Here is a 26,784-nt window from a genome sequence, read left to right as displayed (position 1 = left end):
TGCTGCCTTAGCTTTTAATTTGGACATTATTTCTTGAGTAGGAGTTTTAAAAATTGCTTCATTTTAAACCAATGTTAGGTAATACCTAACGTGCCCTGCACAATATGGAGCACCAGAAATCATAAAGAATAAAGCAAAAATAACCTGCAGTCTTGCTGCTCCAAGATGGCTGCTGTTATACACCTGTGGATATAATTTTAGAAAAGTTGCCTGAAATCTTTCCATATAATTTTGTGTTCCAATTTTCCACTTCCTTCTTACCATGTCAGTAGAAGTCTTAGAAATGTGATTTTAATGGCCACATAATATTTGATCCATTCACGAATGCATTCCCTGACTCTGAACAATTTCGAGTGTTTCGGTACTACAAGAAATGCTGCCACATACTTCCTGGTGCGTAATTCCCTGTTTGTGTCCCTTAATCCCACATGTAGCCTCCCTGACCAATTTCTTCAGCTTGCAATAGAAATTAAGGTCAGAACTTCTTTATGTCTTCATTATTTCTGCCCCACCTTACCTGTCACTTATTATCAGGGGTATCCAGTCCTTCTTTCTTGGTGTCAAAGCACCCAGAAGCTCATTCAGAGGGATCAGCCAGTCCTCCTTTCCCCACCCAGGTGAAGAGAGAGAACCGGAAGTTGGACCCGTCCATTGGCATGATTGTGTGAATGACTAGCAAACAGTGCAGCTCCTGAATCTCAGTCTTGTGTGGTCTGCTGTAGACCTTTTTTCTGCAACATTGATGATTGTGGCTCACAACCCTTTGGGGACAACTCTTGCACCCTCCTATGGCCTCAGGTTGCAGCTATCCGAGCACAAATTTACTTTATTCTCCACTGAAGTCTGACTCTGGGCCATGGTGGCTACACCCACAGGGGCTTCCCGCTCCACTGTGTCAACCAAGAACACCAGCTCATCTTTACCCTTCTACCTTTGACACCCTCTCTGAATCCTTGGAGGGGGGGGGGTCTGTCTTTTTATATGACATGGACTTCAATCTGGTTTGTTTCTAAGATATAGCTATATCTGTAAGATAGAATTCAAATACGTGTATATGAAGATGATAATATTCTGATACTTAGTGTTTTTATTGATTGATCTGTAAGGCTTTATAATGAACATTTCAACTATTTTTCTATCTATTAATAACTTTTACTTTTCCTATTTGATGTAAAGTTTTGGAGGCCACAGAGGTTCATGAAGGTTGTACCTTTATTATGGATTGTATCTTTTTGTAACAGAAAGATCTTTGTTCTCTTTAATCCTTTTAATATTAATCAAATACTCCTTACGGTTAATATGAAATCCCTATCTCTACTTTTTCTTGGACTGTGTTGGCTCGTTCTCTTGGACTTTCTGAAATAGTTGACTTGGATGAAGGATTCTTTCCCTGCTTGTCAGGTTGTTCTTTTTATTTATTTTTTCTTCTAGTACATGAGAAAAAATTGGAATACAATACTTCACCTGAAATTACTCAACTACGAAAGCCTCCGTCTCCTATTCACTGTTAAAAAACAAATAAAACTTTATGAGTATAAAATTAATACATGTTTGATGGGAGACAATATTCCATGGGTCTCTTGTTTTTCTGTACATTTTGTGAGCAGTGACAGTGAGTGCTTCTGTTCTATATAATCTCTTCAAAAATGTTTCTATAGTGAGTGGCCTTGGAAGATGAAAATGGTGCCTTTCCAGAGCAAATGGAGGGTTTTTCACTGTCCACTCTAATAAATATAATGTTTTCTTCTGGGGAAACATCAGGAAGGCTTTTTGCCAATTACAAAGGTTTGATTTTTTAAGGTTGGGCGTCCTCTCCTCTAAATCGCCCACTATGTACACAGGTGCTGCCTGGCCTTATTCATGTCATTCCGTGGGAACTGGGGCTTAGGGAACTGGTATAAATGCTGATACGCTGGGTCCTATTATTCGTGTGAGTAATAAAGTCCTTTGTCTCGGACCCAAGAGTTTTGTGTCTTCTGCCACTTGCCGTGAAATTTGCAGACTAGCTTGTTAACTTGTAAGCAGGGTAAAGTCTCAGACCCTTTATAGTTCTTGACACTGCTTATTGAAAAAAGTTTTTGGAAAATGCAGAAGATGATCAAGAAGAAAGAAAAAGTATCAGAAAAACCTGAATTCTGAATATTTTTGTTTCCTACTTCTTCATTTATCATTTTAATTATGATGATGCTCTGACAACAATAAGGAGGGCTGAGCCATGTTGGCTGACCAGAGCACATATGCTCAACCACAAGGCTGTATTGCATATTATATACTTTGAAAATGTCACTTAGGGGTGCCTGGGTGGCTCAGTTAGTTAAGCAGCCAAGTCTTGATTTCAGCTCAGGTCATATAGAGTACGAGTTGATTATCCACTCATTCACTGATGGAATCAATATTCTTTTTCTGCTAAAATTAACCACTATTGGTGTTTCTTGTTTGCAAGCAAGAACCCAGAGTGAAACATGCTGGAATGTAACCAATCGTCAGGAAAACACTCGATCCCAGAATTGGAACACCATGAAGATTTTCTCCAATGAATATCTTCTTTCTCTATATTTATTTCTTCAACCCTTCTCTGCCTCTCAGTCCGTCAGATGGCAGTGGGCAGGCAGAAGATGGTTGGATCTATACATTCCAGCCAAGCCACATAATGAGATGGACTGGCTCTCCTTCAATCCTAGTTCCAAATACCCTGGTCCAATCAGCTATGGTGAAGGAAAGGGCATATGGACCAAAAATGGCGTCTGGGGCCCCACAGTTACTACTATTTGGATTAGGAGCTTCTGTCCAGGAAAAAAGGTAAAACAATGTAAGTTGGATTGAAATCCCAAAGGTATCTGCCCCTGAGGCCTGGAGTTTGCAAATGACAGCATGCTGAGTTCTCCTGGAGACAACATCCCTTAGAATCAGGCTATCCTTTATCCATGATGCCATGATGGATTATGCTCAGCTCTGTATTGTGCTCTCAACATTCCCATCTGCAAAATGGAGAAGATCAGGCATCACTCATCTTCTCTGAAGATAAGTAGGCCTAAGAAAACCAGAGTTATATGGAAACGAAAGAATAGCCCAGGGTCTTAAAAGAGGAAGTAAGAAGGACAGGGATTTAATAACTGAATTTTCACACATATATGTGCACAGGCCCAGATCACTCAGGTCCAGGAGAATTTTGTCTGGGACTTGTCTCCATCAAGCTGGCGTCATTTCTAGTATCTTCCATGTTCTGTCTCAAGGGTTACCAATAAAACCTTAGATAGTATTCTTTGTCATTACTGTTTCGTCCAAAGGGCCAAAAGTTGGCAAGACAATCATTCTTTTCTCCTCTCTAATGAGGCTCTCAGGGAATCTGGTCCCAGTGGATGTGAAGCTCCTGTAAATGCTTGCTCTGTGATTGCCCCAAACATCTTTCCCAAACAGAGGACTAAGACCATGAACCCCCTGCTCTTCAGTCACTCAGTACCTACCTCTGTTTGCAAGACATTCCAATCCCTACAATGAAGAGAGGTGTTGACCAGTTATGCAGAGGTGAATAACACATGGTAGCAATAGCCCCAAACTCCCTCAGGTAAGATGACAGCAGTAGAGACATTGGTTTCTATCAAGATATATATATATATATATATTTTTTTTTTTAGAAACTTCCTCTGCTCTATCTTCCAAATAGAGGAAGTTAATGCCAGAGTGGCATCGTATGTTACTTAGGAAGAACCCAGTAATAATCGGTTTTTTCTCTCATCTCTTTATGAACTATATAGGAGTTGAGTGGGTCAGGGGGAGAACTAGGAAATGTAAGCAGAGACACATAGAGTCAGGTGTGTGGATATCTGTCTCTTTTTAAGTGTTAATGTTTCTGTTTCTTTTTATGTTTATTTATTTTTGAGAGAGAGAGAGAGAGAGAGAGAGAGAGAGAGAGCCCAAGACAGGGACAGACAGAGAGGGAGACACAGAATCCACAGCAGGCTCCAGGTTCTGAGCTCTCAGCACAGAGTCTAAGTCAGGACTCAAACTCAGGAGCTGTGAGATCATGACCTGACCCAGAGTAGGACGCTTAACTGACTGAGCCACCCAGGCACCCCTACTGTGTGTTTCTCAATACAAAGTAAGGATTAGTGAATCCAGTAGGAAAAACATCAGAACTCTGTTCGGAAGTTGGGAGTATGGGTTGGACGGGCACATCCTCTTAGCGATTCTATGAACTGATTTGCAAAAGTGATCGTGCCTGGAGTCTGATTTGTTAACGATCCCTCTATAGGTATCTGATTTCACTGCTGTCTATTTATCTGAGTCCAGCCTCATGAGAGGAGCAAACCAGTCGAGTGTCTCCGAGTTCCTCCTCCTCGGGCTTTCCAGGCAGCCCCAGCAGCAGCAGGCCCTCTTTGCGCTCTTCCTGAGCATGTACCTGGCCACGGTCCTGGGAAACCTGCTCATCCTCCTGGCCATCTGCGTGGACCCCCGCCTGCACATCCCCATGTACTTCCTCCTCAGCCACCTGTCCTTTGTGGACATCTGTTTCTCCACCACCACCGTCCCCAAGATGCTGGCCAACCACATCCTTGGGACTCAGGCCATCTCCTTCTCTGGGTGTCTCACACAGATGTTTTTTCTCTTTGAGCTTGCTGACATGGACAATTTCCTCCTGGCTGTGATGGCCTATGACCGCTTTGTTGCCATATGTCACCCCTTACACTACTCGACAAAGATGACCCACCAGCTCTGTGCCCTGCTGGTTGCTGGGTCATGGGTCATTGCCAACCTGGATGTCCTGCTGCATCCCCTGCTGATGGCTCGACTCTCGTTCTGTGCAGACAATGCCATCCCCCACTTCTTCTGTGATGTGACTCCCCTCCTGAAACTGTCCTGCTCTGACACCCACCTCAATGAGGTGATGATTCTGACTGAGGGTTCTCTGATCATGATCTCTCCATTTATTTGCATCCTGGCTTCGTATGTCCATATTACCTGCGCTGTCCTGAGAGTCCCATCCATGAAGGGAAGATGGAAAGCCTTCTCGACCTGTGGCTCGCACCTGGCCGTGGTTTCCCTCTTCTATGGCACCATCATTGCTGTGTATTTCAACCCTCTGTCCTCACACTCTTCTGAGAAGGACACAGCAGCTACTGTGATGTATACCGTGGTGACCCCCATGCTGAACCCCTTCATTTACAGCCTGAGGAACAGGGACTTGAAGGGGGCCCTACGAAAAATGGTGGACAGGAAGATATGCTCTTAGTGATGACAGTAGAATGGACCTATCATTCCCAACATTTTAATCTTTGCCAATTCACTGAATGTAGTAATCAAAGTGTTTGCAAGGAACTTAGAATACTCTCAGTACACAGTTATGAATGAACTCAGACTTAAGTACAACCCTGTTCCTTTAAATAGGTAATTTTATTTGTTTCTAATTATTGTATTTCATATTGCTTTGCCTAAGGACAAGTTTTTCATTTCTGGGTGATCGCGCTAAAAAGTTACATGTAATAATTTTTTCCCCACTTCCTTTTTTGGAAATGCTCTCAGAATAAGGCAGTGTTTTTTCAATCTTGGATACATGATAGTATCACTTGGGGAGCTTTGACAGCGTATATACAGATGTTGGACCCAACTTTGACCAATTAAATCTTATTTTCTGGAGTGGGATCCAGGAATTGGTATTTTTTTCCCCTTTAATGTCTGCAGGAGGTTCTAGTGTAATTTTCTGAGTTGACCATCATGCTGCTTTGGAGTTACTGGATGATTGCTCATTATCAAGAGTGAGCCTTGGCACATCTCAGTCGGTTCAGCATCCGACTTCAGCTGGGGTCATGATCTCCACAGTTCATGGGTTGGAGCCCCATTGTTGGGTTCTCTGCTGATGGCTCAGAACCTGAAGTCTGCTTGGGATTCTGTGTGCCCCTCTCTGTCTGCCCCTCCCCCTGCTTGTGCTTCCTCTCTCTCTCTCTGTGTCTCAAAAATAGAAATAAACATTTAAAAAAAAGAGTGAGCCTAGAACCCCCAAAAGGAAATCTGATGTCTACTGAGGGTAATAACAATAGAGGTGAAAACCACTCACTGAGGTTCTCTCTGGGCTCAAGTGTTCCTGTGCTGAGACAGCCCGTCCTTTGGCTCAAGGTACATTTCTTAGCGTCACATAGAATCCAAAGAACACTTCATAATTTTTAGTGCTCTCACTAGTCCGTTTAGTCTGCTCTAACAAAAATACCATACACTGGGGTAGCTTGAACGACAAACTTTTATTTCTTAAAGATCGAGGTGTCAGCAGATTTCGTGTCTGATGAAAGCCGGCTTCCTGGTTTTTCTTTCTATGTCCTCATGTGGTGGAAGGGGTGAGGGAGCTTTCTGGGGTCTGTTTTATGAAGGCACTCATCCCTTCATGAAGGCTCTGCAGCTCATGACCTAGTCAACTCCCAAAGGTCCCACCTCCAAATACTACACATTGGGGGGTTAGGTTTCAACATATTAATTTGGCGGGGAGGGGGGGCAGAAACAATCTGTGTCAGTGTCTCATCACCCAATTTGATTGCCTTGCCTTATGGGAGTATATTTAGCATAAGATGTTCCTTTGATTTTGGAGAAAGAGATTAACATTTGCTATGTCATCTGTTCAGGGCGCCTAGTCCTTCTATCCGAGGGCCAAACCTTCCCTGAACCTTCAAGATCCAAGTCGCTATCTCCCCTAGGAAGCCTTTGATGATTCCTCTAGGCTCAGATTCTCATTCTCTCTCCTGAGTTCCCACAGGAAACTCCTCTTTGACTTATTATGTACGTGATTCTGTGTCGTCTGTTTATTGCTGCTTCCTCTCCGCTTTTCCTCTTTGCCCTTAGGGCCCTCTAAAAATTGTGGATGTTCAGGGATCACATACAGAAACTATTCACCTTGGGCACCATAAAAATCTTGGCTCCTGACCCATATTACACAAGCAAACCTTTAACATTGAATAGGTCAACAAAAAGCATGTGCTTTCTGAGAACCCAACCTGAGACATCTTTTAATAATTGTAGCAGAATGACAACAAAGGAAAAGAACAGATCTACCCTGTTGTGTAACAAAAGGTTAAGCACTAGGGTCTAGTCCATTTGCCACATTAGTAACCATTTATTGAAACATTCAGTATTTTTTAATTTGAAGATATAATTTTACAAAATACAGTGTTGCTATTGAGTCATTTTGCTTGATTTTTCTGTGCATGTGGCCTTGTTTAGCATTTGTTTCTTTTTAAAACTCACTACCCCATTAGCTCCTTAAAACGCTTGTTTTTGTGTCTTTTTGCCCCCTTTGCTTTGCCACCTCCTCCTTTTCTACCATCTCATAAGCATTTGTTTTCCTCTTGGGTTTTATACTTGGATTTCTTTTCACTCTATACGCTGTCCCTGGGAAATTACATCTACTTTGTGTCTAACCACCTCCTTGTTCTGGTGACTTCCGAAGCCATATCGGTCTGACCTCCCCTTGACCTGTGTATCCAGAGTCCAACCTGGATGTCTTCACATCCCACATTTCCTAAGTGGAACCCGTCAAGTTTCCACTGCCACCATGGGGCACCACATGTGGTTTCCACACCATGATCCATCCCACCAAGCGCAGACACATTTCTCTCCTGCCTGCACTGCCTATCTCACTGAATGGTTCCCAATTAACGTTGCAATCCTCCTATGCTTTCCATAATCCCACAGGTCCAATCAGTCACTAAGTCCTCTGCATTCTACCTCCCTATCATTCCTCGATGTTATTCCCTACCATAGTGTTCCACAGTCGGCAAAAGAGATGTTCAGGCCCTAACTCCCAGTACCTATGAATATGACCTTATTTGGAAGTAGGGTATTGACAGATGTAATCAAGTTAAGATTTGTTCAGACAGAATTGGCGTAGGCCATGCGGCAATAACTTGGTGTCTTCCTAAGAAGAGAGAAATTTGGACATAGCCACCCACAGAGAGAACACATGTGAAGACACTTAGACACAAAGACCCTCGGGGATGGGAAAAGTCTTCACCCTTTGCCATGTGAAGACTGGCAATCATTGGAGTGGTACATCTACAAGCATCACTAAGGATTGTTGACCCCAGGCAATCCTAAGTGATGGGACACTAAGGGTTGATGGCAGCCACTGAAGCTTGAAAAGGTGCATGGAACACATTCTCTCTCAGAGTCTCCAGAACAAACCAGCCTTGCCAACACTTTAATTTTGGACATCTAGCCTCCAGAACTGTGAGAGAATAAATTTCTGTACTAATTAATGGTACTCTGCTATGGCAGGCCTAGAAAACCAATACACCACAATCGAACTGCTTGCCTTATCCTTCCTATAGGACCTGTACAACCTTCTACTGCAGATGTCTGCATTCTTCTGGGGTCTTCCACCATGAATATATATGGTCCTTGAATTAAGAAATGGTTCATTATTCACATTTATACACAGTGTTAGGTCCTGGGTCTGGTACATATAAAGTGCATGTTTCATGAATAATGAGTAGCAAAAGTCAGTACCCTCGGGGAATTACTTTGTGTTTTTCTTCCTATTCTCCCTGCCCTAATTAGGCTGTTGGCTGTGAGTGCAGGGACCAGGTTTTTCAAAGGTATCTGCAATGTGGGAGTTGCTCAGTAATTATTTACCCAAATAAATGATTATATGAATGAATTACTATGGGGAGGTTACTGTAGAGGATGATGAAAAAGTTTTCTAAAGGAGTTGATGGGCTTGGCTCAGCTCTCTGCCACATCACATCAGACCTTAATGAAGCCTGATATGCATGTTTTAATGTATTTCAATGGTTAATGGTTTAAAGGTGTTAATGGTTAATTGTTTACATTTAAAGTGGTTGAAAAAATATTGAAAAAGTTAAAAGTAGGTATATTAATTTTTTTAATATTTGAGAGAGAGAGAGAGAGTGTGTGTGCACACATGCACAAAAGTGGGGAAGGGGCGGGGAGAGAGAGAGGGAGACATAGGATGTGAAGTGGGCTCCATGCTGGGACACCTGGGTGGCTCAGTCAGTTAAGAGTGTGACTTTGGCACAGGTCATGATCTCACAGTTTGTGAGTTCGAGCCCCACTTCAGGCTCTGAGCTGTCAGCACAGCTCAGAGCACAGCTCAGAGCCTGGAGCCTTCTTTGGATTCTGTCTCTCTCTCTCTCTCTCAAAAATAAATAGACATTAAAAAAAATTTTTTTTACTACTAACTGAGCCAGCCAGGTGCCCCTAAACTCACATTATTTTAACCACAATATTTTATTACACCCAAACCAATATCTTTTACAATTTTACTTGTGTAAGGACAGAGTCCTTTCTTGACCAAACTCTAGTCAGACTTCTCCCTCTCCTTGACTGTGCTCAACTTTGACCTAGAAGACTTGAACAAACACTAACACAGCATCTAACATCTCAAGGCCACATTCCTAGTATCACCCTAGGTACCCTTACTGCCTGCCTCAGAAAAACCAAGGCTGCCATAAGAATGAACTAGTTCCAGAAACACCTGAAGATAGCCGCTTGGATTTCACAAGGACCAACCCCGTTACCCAGCTTTTTGTAATTTTTCATTTCCTTGACTGCTCAAGCTCCCTCCATTCCCTCTCCCTACTTCCCCATTCTCCCTTTAAAATGTCCAATCACGGGGCGCCTGGGTGGCGCAGTCGGTTAAGCGTCTGACTTCAGCCAGGTCACGATCTCGCGGTCCGTGAGTTCGAGCCCCGCGTCGGGCTCTGGGCTGATGGCCCGGAGCCTGGAGCCTGTTTCCAATTCTGTGTCTCCCTCTCTCTCTGCCCCTCCCCCGTTCATGCTGTGTCTCTCTCTGTCCCAAAAATAAATAAAAAACGTTGAAAAAAAAAAATTAAAAAAAAAAATAAAATAAAATGTCCAATCACCTCTGCAGAGAATGGAATGGAGCTCAGCTCCTTCTCCTACCGTCAGTATTTACTGGATAAAATCGTTTTTCACAGCTTTAATGCCTGGCTGTGTTAATCTTTGACACTAACTTAGTAGAGGTAAACTCATCAGTAAAGCTTTCAAAACCTTTGCCTATCTCTGTTTCAACTGAGAGAAATGCCCTATTTGATAATTTCTCTTGACTAAGTGAAGGTCTTAGATTAACTGCCAGCTTACTGGCAGATACTGATCATACCTTTAAAATTCTGATACTTTGCTAAATGATTAACTTTGCTTGGAAAAAAAACAACAACACTGCATTGGTGAATTATTTACTTTGATTACTAAATTTTTTGGGTCCCTTTACATTTTGCACTTCCGCCTCCCAATCCTGGGTGTCTGGAGACTCAGGCGCGCCAAAAGCACCTCCCTAGGCCATGCGCAGGCGCAGCGCGGGAGAGGCGGACCAGGCGGTATCACTTCCCGGAAGCGCTGTACACGCCCTCAAACGGATGCGATCAGAGGATGCGTCGCTCCCGCCCCCCGGGCTCTTGCCCAATTAGACAGGAGGGGCGGAGCCTCCGCTCTGCGCAGCCTCCGCTCTGTGCAGTCTCCGAGGGGAGGTGCGGCGTAGCCTTTCTCCGAAGTGCAGCGGGCTGGCAAGTCCAGCGTGGAGTGGGGGCTGTGCGTTGCCGTAAGTGGCTCTGACCCTTTTACCCGGAAATGGCGTGAAGAGGCACTCTGCGGTTGGTGCCTACCAAACCTGGGCAACTGGCGGGTTCCATGAGCCTTCCTCAGCCCACCTGCGCCAGTCCTTTAGGGCTGTGCGGGATCGTCTGCCCTTCCCAGTTGGGATGGGCTACAGGTGTTCACGACTCCTGTCTCCTACTTCCACAGGCTGGGACTGTGGGAGGTCAAGGTCTGACTTCGATTTTGAATATCCTTTCAAAAGGCAAGGTTGGCTGAGGAGCCAGCGGCGCACGAACGGGTGCAGGTGGCTCGGGTCCTTCTCAGAGTAAGGGCACCTCTTTCTTCGAGGACCAGGCAGAGCCTGGGTGATGGCTAGAAATGCATAATCTCAGGCTGCATCCCATACTTCCTGAATCAGAATCTTCACGTTAACGACATGCCTAGGTGGTTTTTGTGCACGTTACTGTTTGAGAATTGCTGCTTTAAGCTTCGCGTGATTTCTGGTGTAGAAGGCAATGTTGATGAATGCGTTTGGTTCTGGAGACGGTGGCCTATACTGCAGACCTAAAGGAGAGGTTAAGGTGTGAGTCTTGTGCGTCAGACTTAGGATCTTTATGCATTCCAGGTCACTTGAGTCACTTTGTCACTTAAGGTGGTATAATGAAAGTGCTATGATACAAGTAGATAAGCTATGTGAGCATAGGTATCAGGGAGTGTACAGAAGCAATCAGGAAAGGGAAACTAATATACGCAATGAGGCATTAGTCAACCTGAGGTTTAAAGACGGATAGGATGTGTATTAGGAATGAATCTATTCCACCTGCTTAGCGTCCCACAAACATAGTTTCTAGGCAAGGAATTCACTTTATAATAAAAGGAATGTGGTCACCAGTTGCCAAGATGGCCCCCAGTGATCCTGGTCTTGTGTAGTCCCTTCCCACATTGACTTAGGATGACTTTGTGTCCTTTTTTTTTTAACGTTTATTTATTTTTTAGTGGGAGCGGGGAAAGGGCAGAGAAGGAGGGAGACCAGAGAATCTGAAGCGGGCGGGTTCCGCGCTGACAGCGGTGAGCCCAAAGTGGGGCTCAAACTCAGGAACCGTGAGATCATGACCTGAGGCCAAGAAGGATGCTCAACCGACTGAGCCGCCCAGGTGACCCTGACTTTGTGTCTTAACCCATTTTGGCTGCTATTACAAAATACCCTAGACTGGGTAGTTTATAAACAACAGAAATGTTTTTTTCACAGTTCTGGAGGCTGGGAAATCCAGGATCCAGGTGATGGTGCATTGGTGTCTGGTGAGAGCCCACTTCCTGTTTATAGATGGCTTTTCTTTTCAGTGTAACCTCACACAGTGAAAGGGACAAGGGAGCTTTCTCAGACCTACTTTTATCTTAGTATCTTAGTGAGGGTTCTGCCCTCATGACTGGATCACCTCCCAAAGGCCCTGCCTCCTAAGGACCCTGCCATCACCTTGGGGCTAGGATTTCAGTCTATGAACTTGCTGGGGACATAACCATTCTCTCCTTAGCACCGTGCAAACAGCAGAATGTTGTGGAAATGATGATGTGTGATGGTAGGAGCTCCATCATAAAAGATACTGTGATTTCCATGTTGCTCTCTCGAATCTCTTGTTCTGTGGGAAGCCGATTAACTCTGTTGCAAGGACATATGAAGTTGTCTCTATGGAGAAGTTCATGTGAGGGACTGAGTTTCCTGCCAAAAGTAGCATGAGGGCACCGCCTTGGAAGACCATCCTGTGGCCACAGTCAAGCATTCAGATGACTGAGTCCCTACGGACAACTTAACTGCAGTCTCATGACAAGTCCTGGTCGAGAACAACCATTCATCTAAACCATTAACAAGTTCCTGACCCATAGGAATTGTGTAAGGTAAATGTTTACTGTTTTAAGTTGCTAAGTTGTTTCTTGACAATAGATAACTAATAGAAAGGATAAGGCTGGGGTCCATGTGATTCACTGGTATTTACTTGTGCACCATCACCAGGAGCAATTGACCTTATGGAATAGAGAAATGGTCTTTTAAAGACTCACTTTGGGCACCAGTTGAGGTTAGGGTGCTGTTTTTCAGTATACAATGTAAGTTTCATACCAGTGGACAATATCTGCTGAACTTTCTACCAACCAGGAATTTATGGGGCAAGGAAACAAGAGGTAGGAGGAGTAGACTCGCACCGCTTGTCGTAATACCTGATGATCTCCTTGCACAATTTTGCTTCTTATCCCAGCAACACTGGGCTCTGAAGAGACTTCTTGCCGGCCAATTTGGACTCATTTTGCTGCTGGATAAACTGACCAAAAAAGAGATTCTAATATTGTTATGCATTTGACGATGACTAGAAAATAGTTTTGCTGCTACACGATGGTAGCAGAGAGGAATATGGATGGAAAGATCTCCTGGAGAGGATTCTGGAATTGCCATGACCTGTGATGGCAGCTAATGAAAGACTAAGATAATCTTATATGGGCAAGGTCATAAAGAGGTCAACTCTCTCTGACATGAAAGTTTGGGTGACTATATCAGATTTTATTTTATATTTATTTATTTTTATTTTTTAATATTATTTATTATTATAATTTTTTTTACTATATCAGATTTTCGAAACTTGAACAGCCAAGATGCTGGCTAAAGACAAAGGGAACGTGAACTAAATTGTGGATAAGGAAAATTACTAATATCAACTAAGGATTCATGGCTACCTGTGGAAATGAACACTACAACTTCCAGTCATATTTTCTTCCTTCCCGTGTTGTGTTTTCGTCTATGTATTTTTGCCAGCTAGCTTTCTTCTTCTTTTCTCTGCCTTCGTTCCTCTCTTTTACGTACACGTAGCATATGTAGTTACTGGTTGGCTTTCAAGTTTGATTCAGAAGTAATAGAATGTCACGCGGGGAACATGATTGGAGTAGCAGAGATCCCGTTATGGGCCTGGATACAGTAACTGATGGGCTTGAGTTGTTTCCACACTGTGAGCAGTATAGTTGCATTATGTTTAGGCCAGATAGTTTCTCTTCTACTGAAGCATGAATTGGTAAGAGGGGTATGTGTTAATGTTGTGTGCAACTGGAGGGGTGAATTCTAGAGGGCATTTATCCTGCTTTTTGGCTTCCCAACTTCTGTGACATTTCTCAAGCTTAGGTAATTTCTCACTTCATAATTCTGGTTGAGAAAAAGCCAGCTTCTTCCTACGTAACAGGACACCCTGAATAACTCATTTCCCAGCTGCTCTTGCAGCTAAGATGTGGGCATATGACTGCCCATCAGGTATCCTGACCCTGCCTCTGACAGGAAGAAGGGGAGACCAGGAGGACCTCTTCCAGCAGTGGCAGTCGTTGCCGGAAGTGAATTCCCAAGTGCTGCTGGTGGCATCCCATGTCCAGTGATAGCGGTGTCAGAGCCGTGAACTGTAACATTCCGGCTTGGCGTCAGCAGAAACACCTGTGCTAATCAAACCAGTTCTGTGGTGTGATTTGGGCCATTATGGTGTGTGACCTTCTGGGCCTCGTTCCCCACCTGCTCAGTGTTTTTGAAGGATATCCATTCAAGAAATCCTTTTCTGATTACCTCAGTGAGACTTGATTTTTGTCATTCGCAACTAAGAACTGTGAGTGAGGCTACGATGTAGCCAATCATCAGAAAAGGTCTTGAACTCTGAGCTGGATAGCCATGTCTCCAGCTCATCTCTACTTTTCTCTGTGTTTGCATTCTTTGCCCTTCTCTATAGACTTTGCTTCTGCATCTGTGAGGCAGCCAGGAAAGAGTTGCAAGCTTCTAGATTTACATATTTAGGCCAAGTCCTCCCTCCCCTAGCTACTTCTGGAAGAAAGAAAGAGAGAGGGTGGGGGGGGGGGAGGAAAGAAGAAGGAAAGGGGGCAGAGAGAAAAAGAAAGTAAAGGAAGGGAAGAAAGGAGGAAGGGATGGAGGGAGGGACAGAGGGAAGGAAGGAGAGAAAAGAGAAAAGGAAAAAGAAGGAAACACTGAGAATTACCCACAGGTCCTCGGCCTCAGTTCCAGGTTCCCTAAGCCAGTCACGAATCATCACTGGACAGGACGTGTTGGAGTGTAAACCGGGCTGCTAGATTCCACACCCCTGTGATGCTCGGATTAGGGGACCGTTTTCAGAAAAGGGAGATCCGTTGTGAGCTGGGAAGACACTGTGAAAACATCTACTCCAGGAGCCTGGGATTTCTCAGTCATGGTGTGCTCTGCCATCTCTGATTGATCTGTTACCCACCCCCCCCCCCCCCCCCCCCGTTACAAACAGGTTATCCTTTACACCAAATGCTTTAAAGGACTTAGTACAACTCCGTAATGCCACCCTGAACCCCTTCCCAGCATCCCCATCTGTAAGTGACGAGACATGAAAGAAAAAAAGGGGTTCACTCAGGTAACACTGCAATAACCCTAGTTTCTGACCTAAGAAAATAAGAAAAATCTTTTAACCAATAAGATTTTCACATCCACAGGCATAAGCCCAGATCAGCAAGGTGATGCAATTTGAGGTCTCAGGGAATTTTCTCTGAGACTTATCTCTGCCCAGATTGTTTTGTCTCCCAAGTTCTGACCCAGGGGTTAAATCCTTATACTTTGTCATCACTGTTGGGTCCACAGGGACCAGGAAATAGGTGGGACAATTAATTTCTGCTTGTCTCTAACGAGGCTCTCAGGGAATCTGGTCCCAATGGCCATGGAAGGCACTGTAAATACCTGTTTCTAGATCCTCCCCAACATCCTTCTCTACACAGAGGGCTCAGACCGTGAACCTCCGCTTCTCACTTGCTCGGGATCTACCAATATTTCCACTACTTTCCAATCCTTATATTAAAGAGGAGCATTGGTTGGTTCCTCAAAGGTAAAGAACCCTTGATAACAACAGTACAAACTTCTTCCAGGTAGGATTATAACAGATTATATATACATATACATATATACATATATACGTGTGTATGTGTGTGTGTATTTTTTCCACTAATGCGAAGAGCTTTCTTTATCAAACCTTCCAGATCCAATGGGGTGCCTGGGTGACTTAGTAGGTTAAGCATCTGATTCTTGGTTTCGGCTCAGGTCATGATCTCATGTTTTGTGAGTTCTAGCCCTGCATCGGGCCCTGCACTGACAATGCAGAGCCTACTTGTGATTCTCTCACTCCCTCTCTCTCTCTCTGCTCCTCTCCCACTTGCTCTCTCTGTCTCTCTTGAAATAAATAAACTTAAAAAAAAAAAAAACACAAACCCCAGATCCAAGGAGTAATAGAAAGAGTCCTGAATCCATCAGCTGGAGCTTGAGATAAACCCAGTAATGATCAACTGTTTCACTTATCTTTGTGAGCTGCTAAGAAGTGGGAGAAAGCCTGGCAATGTTAGAAGAAACATTACATAATGGCAGAGAAGGGCTCTGTTTGTGCCTGTTTGTTGTTTTTATATTTGATACAATTTTAAAGATTAGTGCAATGGGACCAGCATCATCTAGTACTGGGAGTTGGAAGCTCAGGGTGTAGAGACCAGGGGTGGATCCCGACTGAGCAATTCTAATGCAGGTTTCATTAACGTGACCATGTGGCTGGATGGAGCTTAGATTGATGTGTCCAAACCCAGAACTTCTAGGTTTCTGCGCTCTGCCTCTCTTCTCTGCATCTGAGTCCAGCCCCATGAGAGGAGCAAACCAGTCGAGTGTCTCCGAGTTCCTCCTCCTCGGGCTTTCCAGGCAGCCCCAGCAGCAGCAGGCCCTCTTTGCGCTCTTCCTGAGCATGTACCTGGCCACGGTCCTGGGAAACCTGCTCATCCTCCTGGCCATCTGCGTGGACCCCCGCCTGCACATCCCCATGTACTTCCTCCTCAGCCACCTGTCCTTTGTGGACATCTGCTTCTCCACGACCACCGTCCCCAAGATGCTGGCCAACCACATCCTTGGGACTCAGACCATCTCTTTCTCTGGGTGTCTCACACAGATGTATTTTGTGTTCATGTTCGTGGACATGGACAATTTCCTCCTGGCTGTGATGGCCTATGACCGCTTTGTTGCCATATGTCACCCCTTACACTACTCGACAAAGATGACCCAGCAGCTCTGTGCCCTGCTGGTTGCTGGGTCATGGGTCATTGCCAACCTGGATGTCCTGCTGCATACCCTGCTGATGGCTCGACTCTCGTTCTGTGCAGACAATGCCATCCCCCACTTCTTCTGTGATGTGACTCCCCTCCTGAAACTGTCCTGCTCTGACACCCATCTCAATGAGATGATGGTTCTTATCGAAGCAGGGTTGATCATGATCTCTCCATTTATTTGCATCCTGGCTTCGTATGTGCATATTACCTGCGCTGTCCTGAGAGTCCCGTCCACGAAGGGAAGATGGAAAGCCTTCTCGACCTGTGGCTCGCACCTGGCCGTGGTTTCCCTCTTCTATGGCACCATCATTGCTGTGTATTTCAACCCTTTAGCCTCACACTCAGCTGAGGCAGATATAGCATCTGCTGTGATGTTCACGGTGGTGACTCCCATGCTGAACCCCTTCATCTACAGCCTGAGGAACAAGGACATAAAAGGGGCTCTTGGAAAAGTGGTTGCTCTGAATATTTTTCTACCTGGTAATCAAATGGGCTAAGAAAATCAGGCAGGGAACTAGTTTCTAAGAAGACCACATTTGCTTTTTCTATTGTGCAAAGCTCAGCATTTGTCATGTGTGAGAGAATCATCTAGTGTCTGTCTTGGGAGACCAGATTTGATACAGCCTCTTCAGCTAAGGATGGAAAGCAAGATCCTTTTACCAAATAACTTACTGCACCTGTTAGTGCCCTGCAGCCCAAACCCACTAGCAACACATGTCTTGTTGAATGAGTGTGGTTTATTAGGCTCAGAGGGGAGAATGCATACCATCGGGAGTTGTGAGGCATCTTAGCAGGAAGGTGTTAGACAGGATTTACAAAAGGCTTGTTGTCTGAGGTGAATTTAGTGAGGATTTAAGGAAATGGGTCTGTGCTCTGGATTTCACACTGTCACATAGTAGGGATGATTCTGATGGAGTATCTTAAAATATTTTATCCAGGAGGGAAGACTAGACTAAGGCAAGACTGTGATTGGCAGAGAAGTAGCATTAATTCGTATCAGCCAACATAGGGGGAGTTTGGTCATTTTTGTGGCTTGGACAGTGTTCGGACATGATTACAGAGTGGTCTCTCTTTGTCTTGCTCCATGATGGTCAGTCACAGAGCGGCCCTGTGTGGTACTGTGGTTGTGTTCATCCTGAGAACATGGCATCGATCTGTGAGTGCCAGGCCATCTCCTGGGTGTCGGGACTGGTTTGTCTTTCTCACAACAGAGACGCAGAGATAAGAGTACATCTTACGGGAAGCTCAGACCGGTGGGGGTAGGAAAGGGAAGGGTTCATTTAGGGCTCCAAGAAGCCCTAATTCTGCCACGAATTCGAGCTAATTATTTGTTATTTTCTTATCTGAGCTTTCTGGGTCACACAGCATTACAGCAGGAATAAGTGTGAGATACACAAGAATATCTTCGAAAATCTCCACTGTGTCAATGAACTCCATCTTTTTTCCACACTGCCTTCAGTTTATGTCAATGCGCTGAGATATTTTACATAGTTACTAATTTGTATCCTGATTTCCCACTATAATTTTATAATAAAGCTTTTCAAAATTGCTGTATAGTCTCCACAATTGTATTTTGCTATACTGATATATTTCCATCAAGTTGTTCTAGCAAAATATGCTGACTAGTAATTCTGTTTCTAAAATAAAACGTAAGGGAAGTTTACTATAAAATTATAACTCAATTTATTTTGAAAGTGATTGCAGAACATAACCTGACCAATATTGAAACTGGTCAAAACATCACTGAAAAGGATGCTCTGGATTTGGAGGAACGAAGAGGAAAATAGGGTGTAGTTTCCTTTAATTTCAGAGAGAGAGGCAAAATGACATCTTGCATAAACACTGACAGAACTCAGAATCAGGGGGTATTTCTGAGTTTATCATGTAATTTTTATATTTACGTATTTGCGTCTCCATATGTTTGCCAAATGGAATATATGGTAACATTTTCAATTTTTAGTCTACATATCCAGGAATTCTTCATAATAAGATGGAAAGTACCTGTTCCTCGAAATTTTGAAGGAATCCCCCAGCTTTTGTTTCATGTATTTTGGTGGCCTGTAGTTAGATGCATATATGTTTATAATTTTTATTTATTCCTGTTTCATCCTTTTATCCTTTTTGTCCTTGCCTAGAAATAAAATTTATGGGCATAGAGTTGTTCATATGGTTGACTTTAAACATAAAACTGTCAGTTATCTTACCAGCAAAAATGGGTTTATCTGGAACTAGGAGAGAATTGCAATTAGTGACGAGCATGCAATGACGAAACCACAGGCATTCCCAGAAGACAAAGAGGACTGCTCTTGTATAGAGAAAGATGGGGAGTTGGGAGGGGCCGTCATAAGCAAAAAGTCCATTGGAGTAAATGGCGTTCTGAAGTGTCGTGCTTCCTTATTGGCTGAGTTGTGATTGTCACTGGCTTGGTTCTTTCTAGGCAAGGACAAAACCTTTCTTTCTCCTGCCGCGGTAGGCGGTAGTATCTACTCATGAGGCCTGTCTTCCTGTTGGGTCTACGGTTGATGGCCAACGGCAGCTTGTGAGAGCTTGTCATTCTCACACAGTGGGGAGGTTAAGCCTCCCTACTCCGTTCAGAGTGAAGTTTCCTTTTATCAATTTTCACAATGATATTCCTTTAGGGCCCTTTTCATGTCCAAAGGATCCACAGCGATGACCTCTTTCTCATTTCTCACAGTAGTATTTGTGCCTTCTCTCTTCTTTTGCTGGTTAGCTTGGCTAAGGGTTTATCAAATGCATGGATCTTTTCAAAGAACCAGCTTTTGATTTCGTTTGTTAGTTTTCTCTATTAGCTTCCTGTTTTTAATTTCGTTGATTTCTGTTCTGATTTTTATTTGGGTTTTCTTCTGTTCACTTTGGATTTAATTTTCTGTTGTTTTGTAGATGTCAGGGTAGAAACTTAGATGATTGATTTTAGGTCTTTCTTTCCTAATATATGCATCCAGGGCTATAAATCTTCCTCTAAGCATTGCTTTCACTGCATCCCACAAGTTTTGGTAAGTTGTATGTCCGTTTTCATTTAGTTCAAAAATATTTTTACATTTCTTGAGATTTAAATAACCATTTGTTATTTACAAGGGTGTTGTTAAATTTCCACATATATTTTGGTATTTTCCAGTTATCTTTTCTGTTATTAATTTCTAGTTTAGTTTCACTGTGATCGGAGAGCATACTCTGTATGATTTCTATTTTTTAAAATTTGCTAAGGTGTGTTTCATGGCCCATATGCAGTCCGTCTTGGTGATGTTTCTCGTGCACTTGAGAAGAATGTGTGTTCTGCTGCTCTTGGATGAAATATTCTATAAATGTTCAGGGAAGTGTTGGAATTGAAGGTGAAACCGGTGTGGGCTTGAGAGAATGGAAAGAGAGGACGAGACCCACCCTACCAACAAAAATAAATGAAAAGCACTGGGGGCAGGGCACCTGGGTGGCTCAGTCGGTTAAGCGTCCAACTTCGGTTCAGGTCATGAGCTCACGGTTCTGGAGTTTGAGCCCTGCGTCAGGCTCTGTGCTGACAGCTTAGACCCTGGAGCCTGCTCCAAGTTCTGTGTCTCCCTTTCTGCCACTCTCCCATTCAGGGTCTGTCTCTCTCAAAAATAAATAAACATTAATTTTTTTTTTTTTTTTGATGAAAAGCATTCGTTTATTAGCTATCTAATATTCTACATATTTATTCATTTGGGCTGTTTTTAATTTTCAGTATTACAGTGTTGTATTTTTGCTTGTATTGAGAATGTAATTGATGGGACTAATAGTAATATATTTTTTTAAGATTGTCCCAGTAGATGGATACCATTATTCCTCTTTTGCCAAGCCAAACATTTACGTACTCACATACACACAGCCTGCTCATTTAATACACCTGACACCTTGTTCTTTCAATTTACCATTCTTAGATTACTAGTAAGCCTGAACATTCTTTCAGACTTCTTGTAGCCATTCAAGTTTACCTAACAGTTATCTGTTCATGTTTTACTGGAATGTTCCCTTGCTGCCCACTTCTTCCCCTTATCTCATCCTTCTGGTCTCGGTTTAAAGGCCACTTCCCCAGGGTCCTCCCTGGAAAATCCACTTATAACACCCTTCTAGAATTCTTCCCTTCCTAGCACTTGTCATTCTGGAGCTGTATATGTTTTTTTAGTTTTATTGAGTTTCTGACCCCCTCTCCCCATCCTCCATCCCAAGAAACTCCATGGGTGCGTTGCTTCCCTTTACAACCCCTGGTCCTTGTGTTGTGTCTTTAGGGGATGCATGCCTTCAATTTGAAGTTGCTATTCTAACTGGATATCTGGGCCTTCAGATTTTTTAAGTTTATTTATTTATTTAGAGAGAACGTGTGCACGTGAGGCAGCAAGGGGAGAGAGAGGGAGAGGGAGGGAGGGAGGGAATAAGAATATCCCAGGCAGGCTCTACACTGTCACTTCGAGGAGCCCGATTTCACAAACCCACTGAGCTGATACTGAGTCAGACACCCAACTGACTGAGCCACCCGGGTACCTTAGGCCTTCAGATGTGCTAACTGGCCCTTGCTGCTCTATTGGAAAACCATTCGTTGTTGAGTGTTTACTGATTTTCATGAACTAATTGTCAGCTCCTTATCGAGCACTTAGTCGTCCAACGGCTTCCTAGTGCTCTCCTGTTCGGGGGTGTGGACCCTGGGCATCCTGCCTCTGAACTCCAGAGCAGGGGTGAGGAGCATTCTGCTCCAGACCCTCCAGGATCCAGGGAGTAGGTGTAGGGAAGTCAGGCGGCCCAGGCCCCATCCTCTGGGGACAGGTGACAAGGACTTTGACTGCTGGGCCCTCGCCTACACCACAGCCCACGGCAGAGAGCAGCTCCCGGGGGGAGGGGTTTGCGTCGTGGGAGTATCACATACCCACCGGCCTTGAGTACTGTGTGGTCCGACCCTTGCATCCTTGTGTCCCTGTGGGGACAGTCTCGCCCCATAGACCCCACCCTCTCCAGTTACTGCCCAGCAGCCACTTAGGCTTTGTTTTCTAGGTGTGATAACCAGGAAGACCCCAGCCAGTCTTCCTGAGGAATAAGAGAAGAACGTTGCTGGCATCCAGTTTTGTCCCTGGTTTTTAAAGGGTACTGTAGGCTTGAAATACGAAATCAATAAAGGACAGTTTTTTTGTGTGTGTGGCCTTTAAGTGTCTGAATTAGGACTCAGGACTGAATTGTATCATCAGATGTCTTTCATTTTTAGTATGCTTTGAACCAAAACAAAACTTAGAACTACAGGTTTAAAAAATAATTGGAAAAGGGGCGCCTGGGCGGCTCAGCCAATTAAGTGTCCAACTTTGGCTCAGGTCATGATCTTGGGATTTGTGGGTTCAGGCCCTGCATCAGGCTCTGTGCTGACACCTGAGAGCCTGGAGCCTGCTTTGGATTCTGTGTCTCCCTCTCTCTCTGCCCCTCCCCTGCTTGGCTCACGCTGTCTCTCTCAGAAATAAACAAACATTAAAAAAAAAAGCAAAAAATAACAAACAAAAAAAGAGCAATAGGCAGAAAGAAACAAAACTATTATTTGAAGATGGTATAATTTTGAACCACAGATTGTAACAGAACTGAGAAATTACTGAAAATTAACATTCGATGAAGTGGCTAGTTTCACAAATATACAATTAAAAATAACTTTCCTATGTAAAAGCAAGAGCCAACTAGAAAAATACAATGGAAAAAAAAACTATTTGCAATAACAAAGTCGTATACAACTTACGTTAAGAAAATTAGAAACATTTACTCAGGAATACAATACTTTAATAAAGGCATGGGAAACAAAATTTGTAAAGCTAACAAGTTTTCCCAAATAGTTTATAGGATTAACCTATTTCAATCAAAATACCAATGTAAACTTCCAGGAAACCTAAAATAAAGCAAAACTGATCGAGAATCTTTAAAATAACACACCACAGGATCGGTCCCGTGAAGGCACCGCTGGCCTGGCCTCTGGGTGGACACGTCAGGAAAGTCTGGGTATCAGGAGGCCAAAGAGAACAAACATCCACTACAATGAAGACTCTGGAATCCTGCCTCTCGAGGGGCAATGTGAACTAGCCACTGGAGACAACTGTTAAAAATAAAACACTTTGCTTGTGAGGTAGTGACCACCCATTGCCAAGGGTCTGAAGACAGCTTGGAGGCGAAGTGAGCACATGGTAAGGTTACTGGCCAGTCATGTGTCCAAGCCGACGTCTTCCTCTTCCAGCACCTGGATTTCCTTCCTAGCAGGCCTTCTTCTTGGCTCAGCAGAGGGACAAGATCCTGAAGAGCTTTACCAGTAGTAGGGCTGGGTGGCTGGGCCTGAGTGATCCAAACTTCTTTTGGCAATGGAAAGGCATGAGTGCTATCTGAGCGGCGAAGAGCTGGACAAAAAATGCAGTAAGAACAACAGACACTTTAAAAGTATGTTGTGAAAAGTATTCCTGTAAAAGTCACTTGTCACTGCAAAATGCAAACGTTACTGACATCGATGGTTAGTTTAGATCACATACAAATGACAGAGTAAGTCTTTGACATTCACTTGCTGTTATTTTCCTATATTCCAAAGTAAACAATCCCTTTCAACACTCAAGCTTCAACAGGGTATTCTTAGAAGGTTATGTGAACTGCTAATAGAAGCTCTTGGCTTAATAAATCAGTAGTTTGGTTCTCGCAGGGGAACACAGTTCCAGGTAAGGACTTTTGCATTATTATATTATTTTTTTTTTTCACAAGTGTGAGTTCCTATGTGGGGGGAAAATGGATACACTTTCCGTACACATGAGCCACTCTGTTCACCTTGCAGGTAAGTGGCCTCCAGACTCCTATTCAAAGCCTTTTTGGGAAAAGGGATCTGTGGCCTGTACATTGTTGTAGAAGTTCACAAAAGAGAGCTCCTTAATCCAGAAAATGTGGATGCTGACTGAGGTATAGCCCTTGAGAATGTCTTCTTCCCTGTGAAATTTTCTAAAACTTTGAGGTTTCAGCCAAGATGGGTATTTTCCCAATTTTGACTATAATGAGGTTTGCACATATCTGCGTCTTTTCAGAAGCCTGGGAATTTAGAATTCCCTATTAAAGATTTCAGGTCAAGGCAGGACCATCAGACCTTTCCTGATCCCATTTCTGCTTTCGTGTCTTACATGCTGAGTGGGTTTTTTCATGCCGGGTACAGTTGGAAAGCCGACCAAATCTTCTCCCACATTTTTTGCAACTATACGGCCTCTCAGCCTCATGGCTCTGCAGATGAAGCACAAAGTCTTTATTCTCTGGGAAGGTTTTCCCACATTCTGGACACTTAAATATTTTCTCCCTTATATGGATTCCTTCATGGCGACTCCGATGAGAGTTCTGACGAAAGTTTTTCCCACACTGAGAACATGAATAAGGTTTCTCTCCTGTATGGATTCGCTCATGTTTATTAAGGTTTGTTTTATGATTGAAGCTTTTCCCACAGTGACTACAGTCATAGGGCTTTTCACCAGTGTGAGTCCTCTGGTGGGATATAAGGTAAGAACTTTCATTAAACTGTTTCCCACACAATGGACAAGTGTACCATCTTCTCGTTCTCCGATTTCGGGTAAGTGCAATCACGTTGATATCCACATACTTTGAGAGTTCCTCTAGTGGAGTATCATTTTCAATAGTAACTAGAAGATTTCTCACTTTCCTTTGTTTTGGAGCGGATGTGCTTAGTCTGTCTTTATGGCAATATGGAGATTGCTCAGAGACCATAGAACAGTCCACTTCATCACAATCTGAAGTCTTTTCTCTATGATCTTCACTCTCTCCGGGTTCCTTCTGAAGATCGTCACTCTCAGGATTAATGTCATTGTCTGTGGAAACAAAGAGAATTGAATAACTTTTGCGGGATATGATACCGCAGGAAAAAAACAAATTGGATTTCTCATCAAACAATAATCTTGAGTATCAGAAGTCTGAGGACTAGCAGATAATTGTTACCAACACTCGTTTTCCACTCTGTGGATGGAATATATGACTGATAAATCTTTCTATGCAATGCATTGCAAGCACACAGTCCTTTTTCTTTTTTTTTTTGAGAGAGAGAGAGAGCACTCAAGTGGGGAAGGACAAGGGGGGGGTAGAGAGAGAATCCCAAGTAGGCTCCATGCTCAGTGCGCAGCTTGATATAGGGCTCGATTCCATGACCCTGGGATCATGACTTGAGCAGAAATCAAGAGTCGGACGCTCAACTGACTGAGCCACCCAGTTACCCTCTTCCTTTTTTTTTTTTTAATGAAATGAGGGGGACTACACTGAAAGATTTTATAGGTTTGCTTTCTGAGTAAGCACTAATTCCTCAAGAAGTTCATATTGATCTTATATTCTGTGTAGAACAGTGAGCTAAGGGCCAGGGGATGAAAGACATCAATACTCAAGGGTACACCATCCCAATTCTTTAGGAGGCTAGTAAGTGAAAGGTACAATGAGTTACTTCTAGGTTTTCACTACGTTAAGTATTACAATAGTATGGAATTAGATAATACTGTAATATATATATTACAGTATTTCCCTATATAATAGGGAAAAAGTGGGAATAATTCAAATGACCAAAAATAATGAAGGCCTATCATGTTCACTCCTTAGATGATTATTTGGGCATTAGGGTGATTAAAAATGATTAAACTATGGTAGAAACCCATAGTGGTCTATTTGGGGGAGAAAGGGGAGTAGTAACTGGGCAGTGGGCACAAAAGGGACTTCTTGGATGCCAGGAATGGTCTGAGTGATGGTCAGACAGACGTGTACATTTTGTGAAAACGTGAGGCGTACACTTTTGATCTGTAGGGTTTTCTGTATTTATTACCTCCGAAAGAAGTCTGTAAAATAACATACAAAGATTAAGTAACAAATTAAAAAAAGAAAAGTATGCTGTGAAAAGGTAGAGCAACAAGGGACCCCCTAAACTCTGGGCAACTTATGGATATTAAAGGGCTAAGTCAACCTCTTAGATAGACAGCTAACCACAGATCTGGGATATGAATCTTTGCTGGATTAGTAGTTTTACACTAACAGGCATTTTCTTTTTCATTTATTCCCTTAGGTAATGAAAATGCTGAGTCAAAGCATATGGCAATTTTTATCACAGTCCTTGACACTGACTGCCATATTTCTTTCAAAAGAGGCTGTACCAATTTCAGCACAAGCATCAAGATACGGGTATCAATTTTACCTAATCTTGTCAGCATTTAATAGGTATAAAATGGTTTCTCGTTGTAGCTTTATTTTGTACTTTGTTACTACAAACCACTAATTTATTGGGCTGAGAGACTCATAAATTTAAATAAATTTTACATTTTGCAAATCTTAATCCCTGTGTAGGCAGTCACTACTAATGTAAATATTTAACTGAAGCCTACCTCTGTCACTCCACAACTTAAAACCATCAAAAAGTATCAGTCTTTCAAAATCAGATAAATGTCCTATTCTCTAGCCATTCCTTTATGACTTACTTTTACAGTTAACTCTTTTTTTTAAGTTTATTTATTAATTTTGAGAGAGGGCATGAGCAGGGGAGGGGCAGAGAGAGAGGGAGGGAGAAAGAATTCCAAGCAATGACAGTGTGGAGCCATATGCGGGGCTTGAAGTCACAAACTGTGAGATCATGACCTGAGTCAAAACCAAGAGCTGGACACTTACTCGACTGAGCCACCCAGGCGTCCCTACAGTTAATTTTTAATACATTTGGAGTTTAGTATCACACTGTATGTTATTGTTTGTAACATGTCTAATATTGGTAAAACCAGCCACAGTATCCTTTTGAAAATTTTGACTCTGTTACCTACAGTGTAAATAAATTTGGAGGGCACCAATATCTTTACACGATTTGTTTTCCCATTTACATCCGTGTCTCTCCGATATTTAAGAATCTTTTATAGGGGCACCTGGGTAGCTCAGTCGGTTAAGCATCCGACTTCGGCCCAGGTCATGATCTTGCACTCTGTCTCTGTCAAAAATAAAGAAACTTAAAAAAAAAAAAAAAATCTTTTATATTTACCAATGAAACATCTGTGGTTCACTCCTATTTTATAGCCATTCTGAATGACAGCTTCCATCATTTTGTTAATTTTTTAATAAAAA

The 26,784-nt window shown here is 43.1% G+C and overlaps 3 protein-coding genes and 1 long non-coding RNA gene across 4 annotated transcripts in view; 3 read left to right on the top strand and 1 right to left on the bottom strand.

The window, feature by feature from the left end:
* Positions 1 to 3,729: 3,729 nt before the first annotated feature.
* On the top strand, positions 3,730 to 5,759 carry LOC144614780 (olfactory receptor 1F1-like). The gene has a single exon (XM_078440184.2). The coding sequence runs from the start codon at positions 4,295 to 4,297 to the stop codon at positions 5,228 to 5,230; it is 936 nt and encodes a 311-aa protein (XP_078296310.2). The 5' UTR covers positions 3,730 to 4,294; the 3' UTR covers positions 5,231 to 5,759.
* A 4,709-nt stretch (positions 5,760 to 10,468) lies between these two features.
* Positions 10,469 to 26,784, top strand: part of LOC132688967 (uncharacterized) — an 18,285-nt gene continuing 1,969 nt past the window's right edge. The window contains exons 1-2 of the long non-coding RNA XR_013552942.2: positions 10,469 to 10,558; positions 25,748 to 25,899. This is a non-coding gene — a long non-coding RNA (uncharacterized LOC132688967). The remainder of the gene's footprint in view (positions 10,559 to 25,747; positions 25,900 to 26,784) is intronic.
* On the top strand, positions 11,567 to 18,230 carry LOC132689738 (olfactory receptor 1F1). Its single transcript, XM_078440181.2, has 2 exons — positions 11,567 to 12,447; positions 16,220 to 18,230. Exon 2 carries the CDS (start codon positions 16,224 to 16,226, stop codon positions 17,175 to 17,177), a length of 954 nt encoding a protein of 317 aa, XP_078296307.2. The 5' UTR covers positions 11,567 to 12,447; positions 16,220 to 16,223; the 3' UTR covers positions 17,178 to 18,230.
* The window catches only part of ZNF200 (zinc finger protein 200), a 16,501-nt gene continuing 12,133 nt past the window's right edge, over positions 22,417 to 26,784 (bottom strand). The window contains exon 5 of the mRNA XM_060648277.3: positions 22,417 to 24,518. Within this exon, the coding sequence (XP_060504260.1) occupies positions 23,767 to 24,518 (752 nt within the window). The 3' untranslated portion in view covers positions 22,417 to 23,766. The remainder of the gene's footprint in view (positions 24,519 to 26,784) is intronic.

This window comes from Panthera onca, chromosome E3, assembly GCF_046562875.1.
Source record: "Panthera onca isolate mPanOnc1 chromosome E3, mPanOnc1 haplotype 2, whole genome shotgun sequence".
Classification (NCBI taxonomy): domain Eukaryota; kingdom Metazoa; phylum Chordata; class Mammalia; order Carnivora; family Felidae; genus Panthera; species Panthera onca.
The sequence above is the reverse complement of the archived record's forward strand: the minus strand, read 5'-3'. Positions and strand labels throughout refer to the sequence as shown.

Excerpts from the sequence above, each read along its gene's own strand:
- LOC144614780 (XM_078440184.2), top strand. The coding sequence starts at position 4,295 with ATGAGAGGAGCAAACCAGTCGAGTGTCTCCGAGTTCCTCCTCCTCGGG.
- LOC132689738 (XM_078440181.2), top strand. The coding sequence starts at position 16,224 with ATGAGAGGAGCAAACCAGTCGAGTGTCTCCGAGTTCCTCCTCCTCGGG.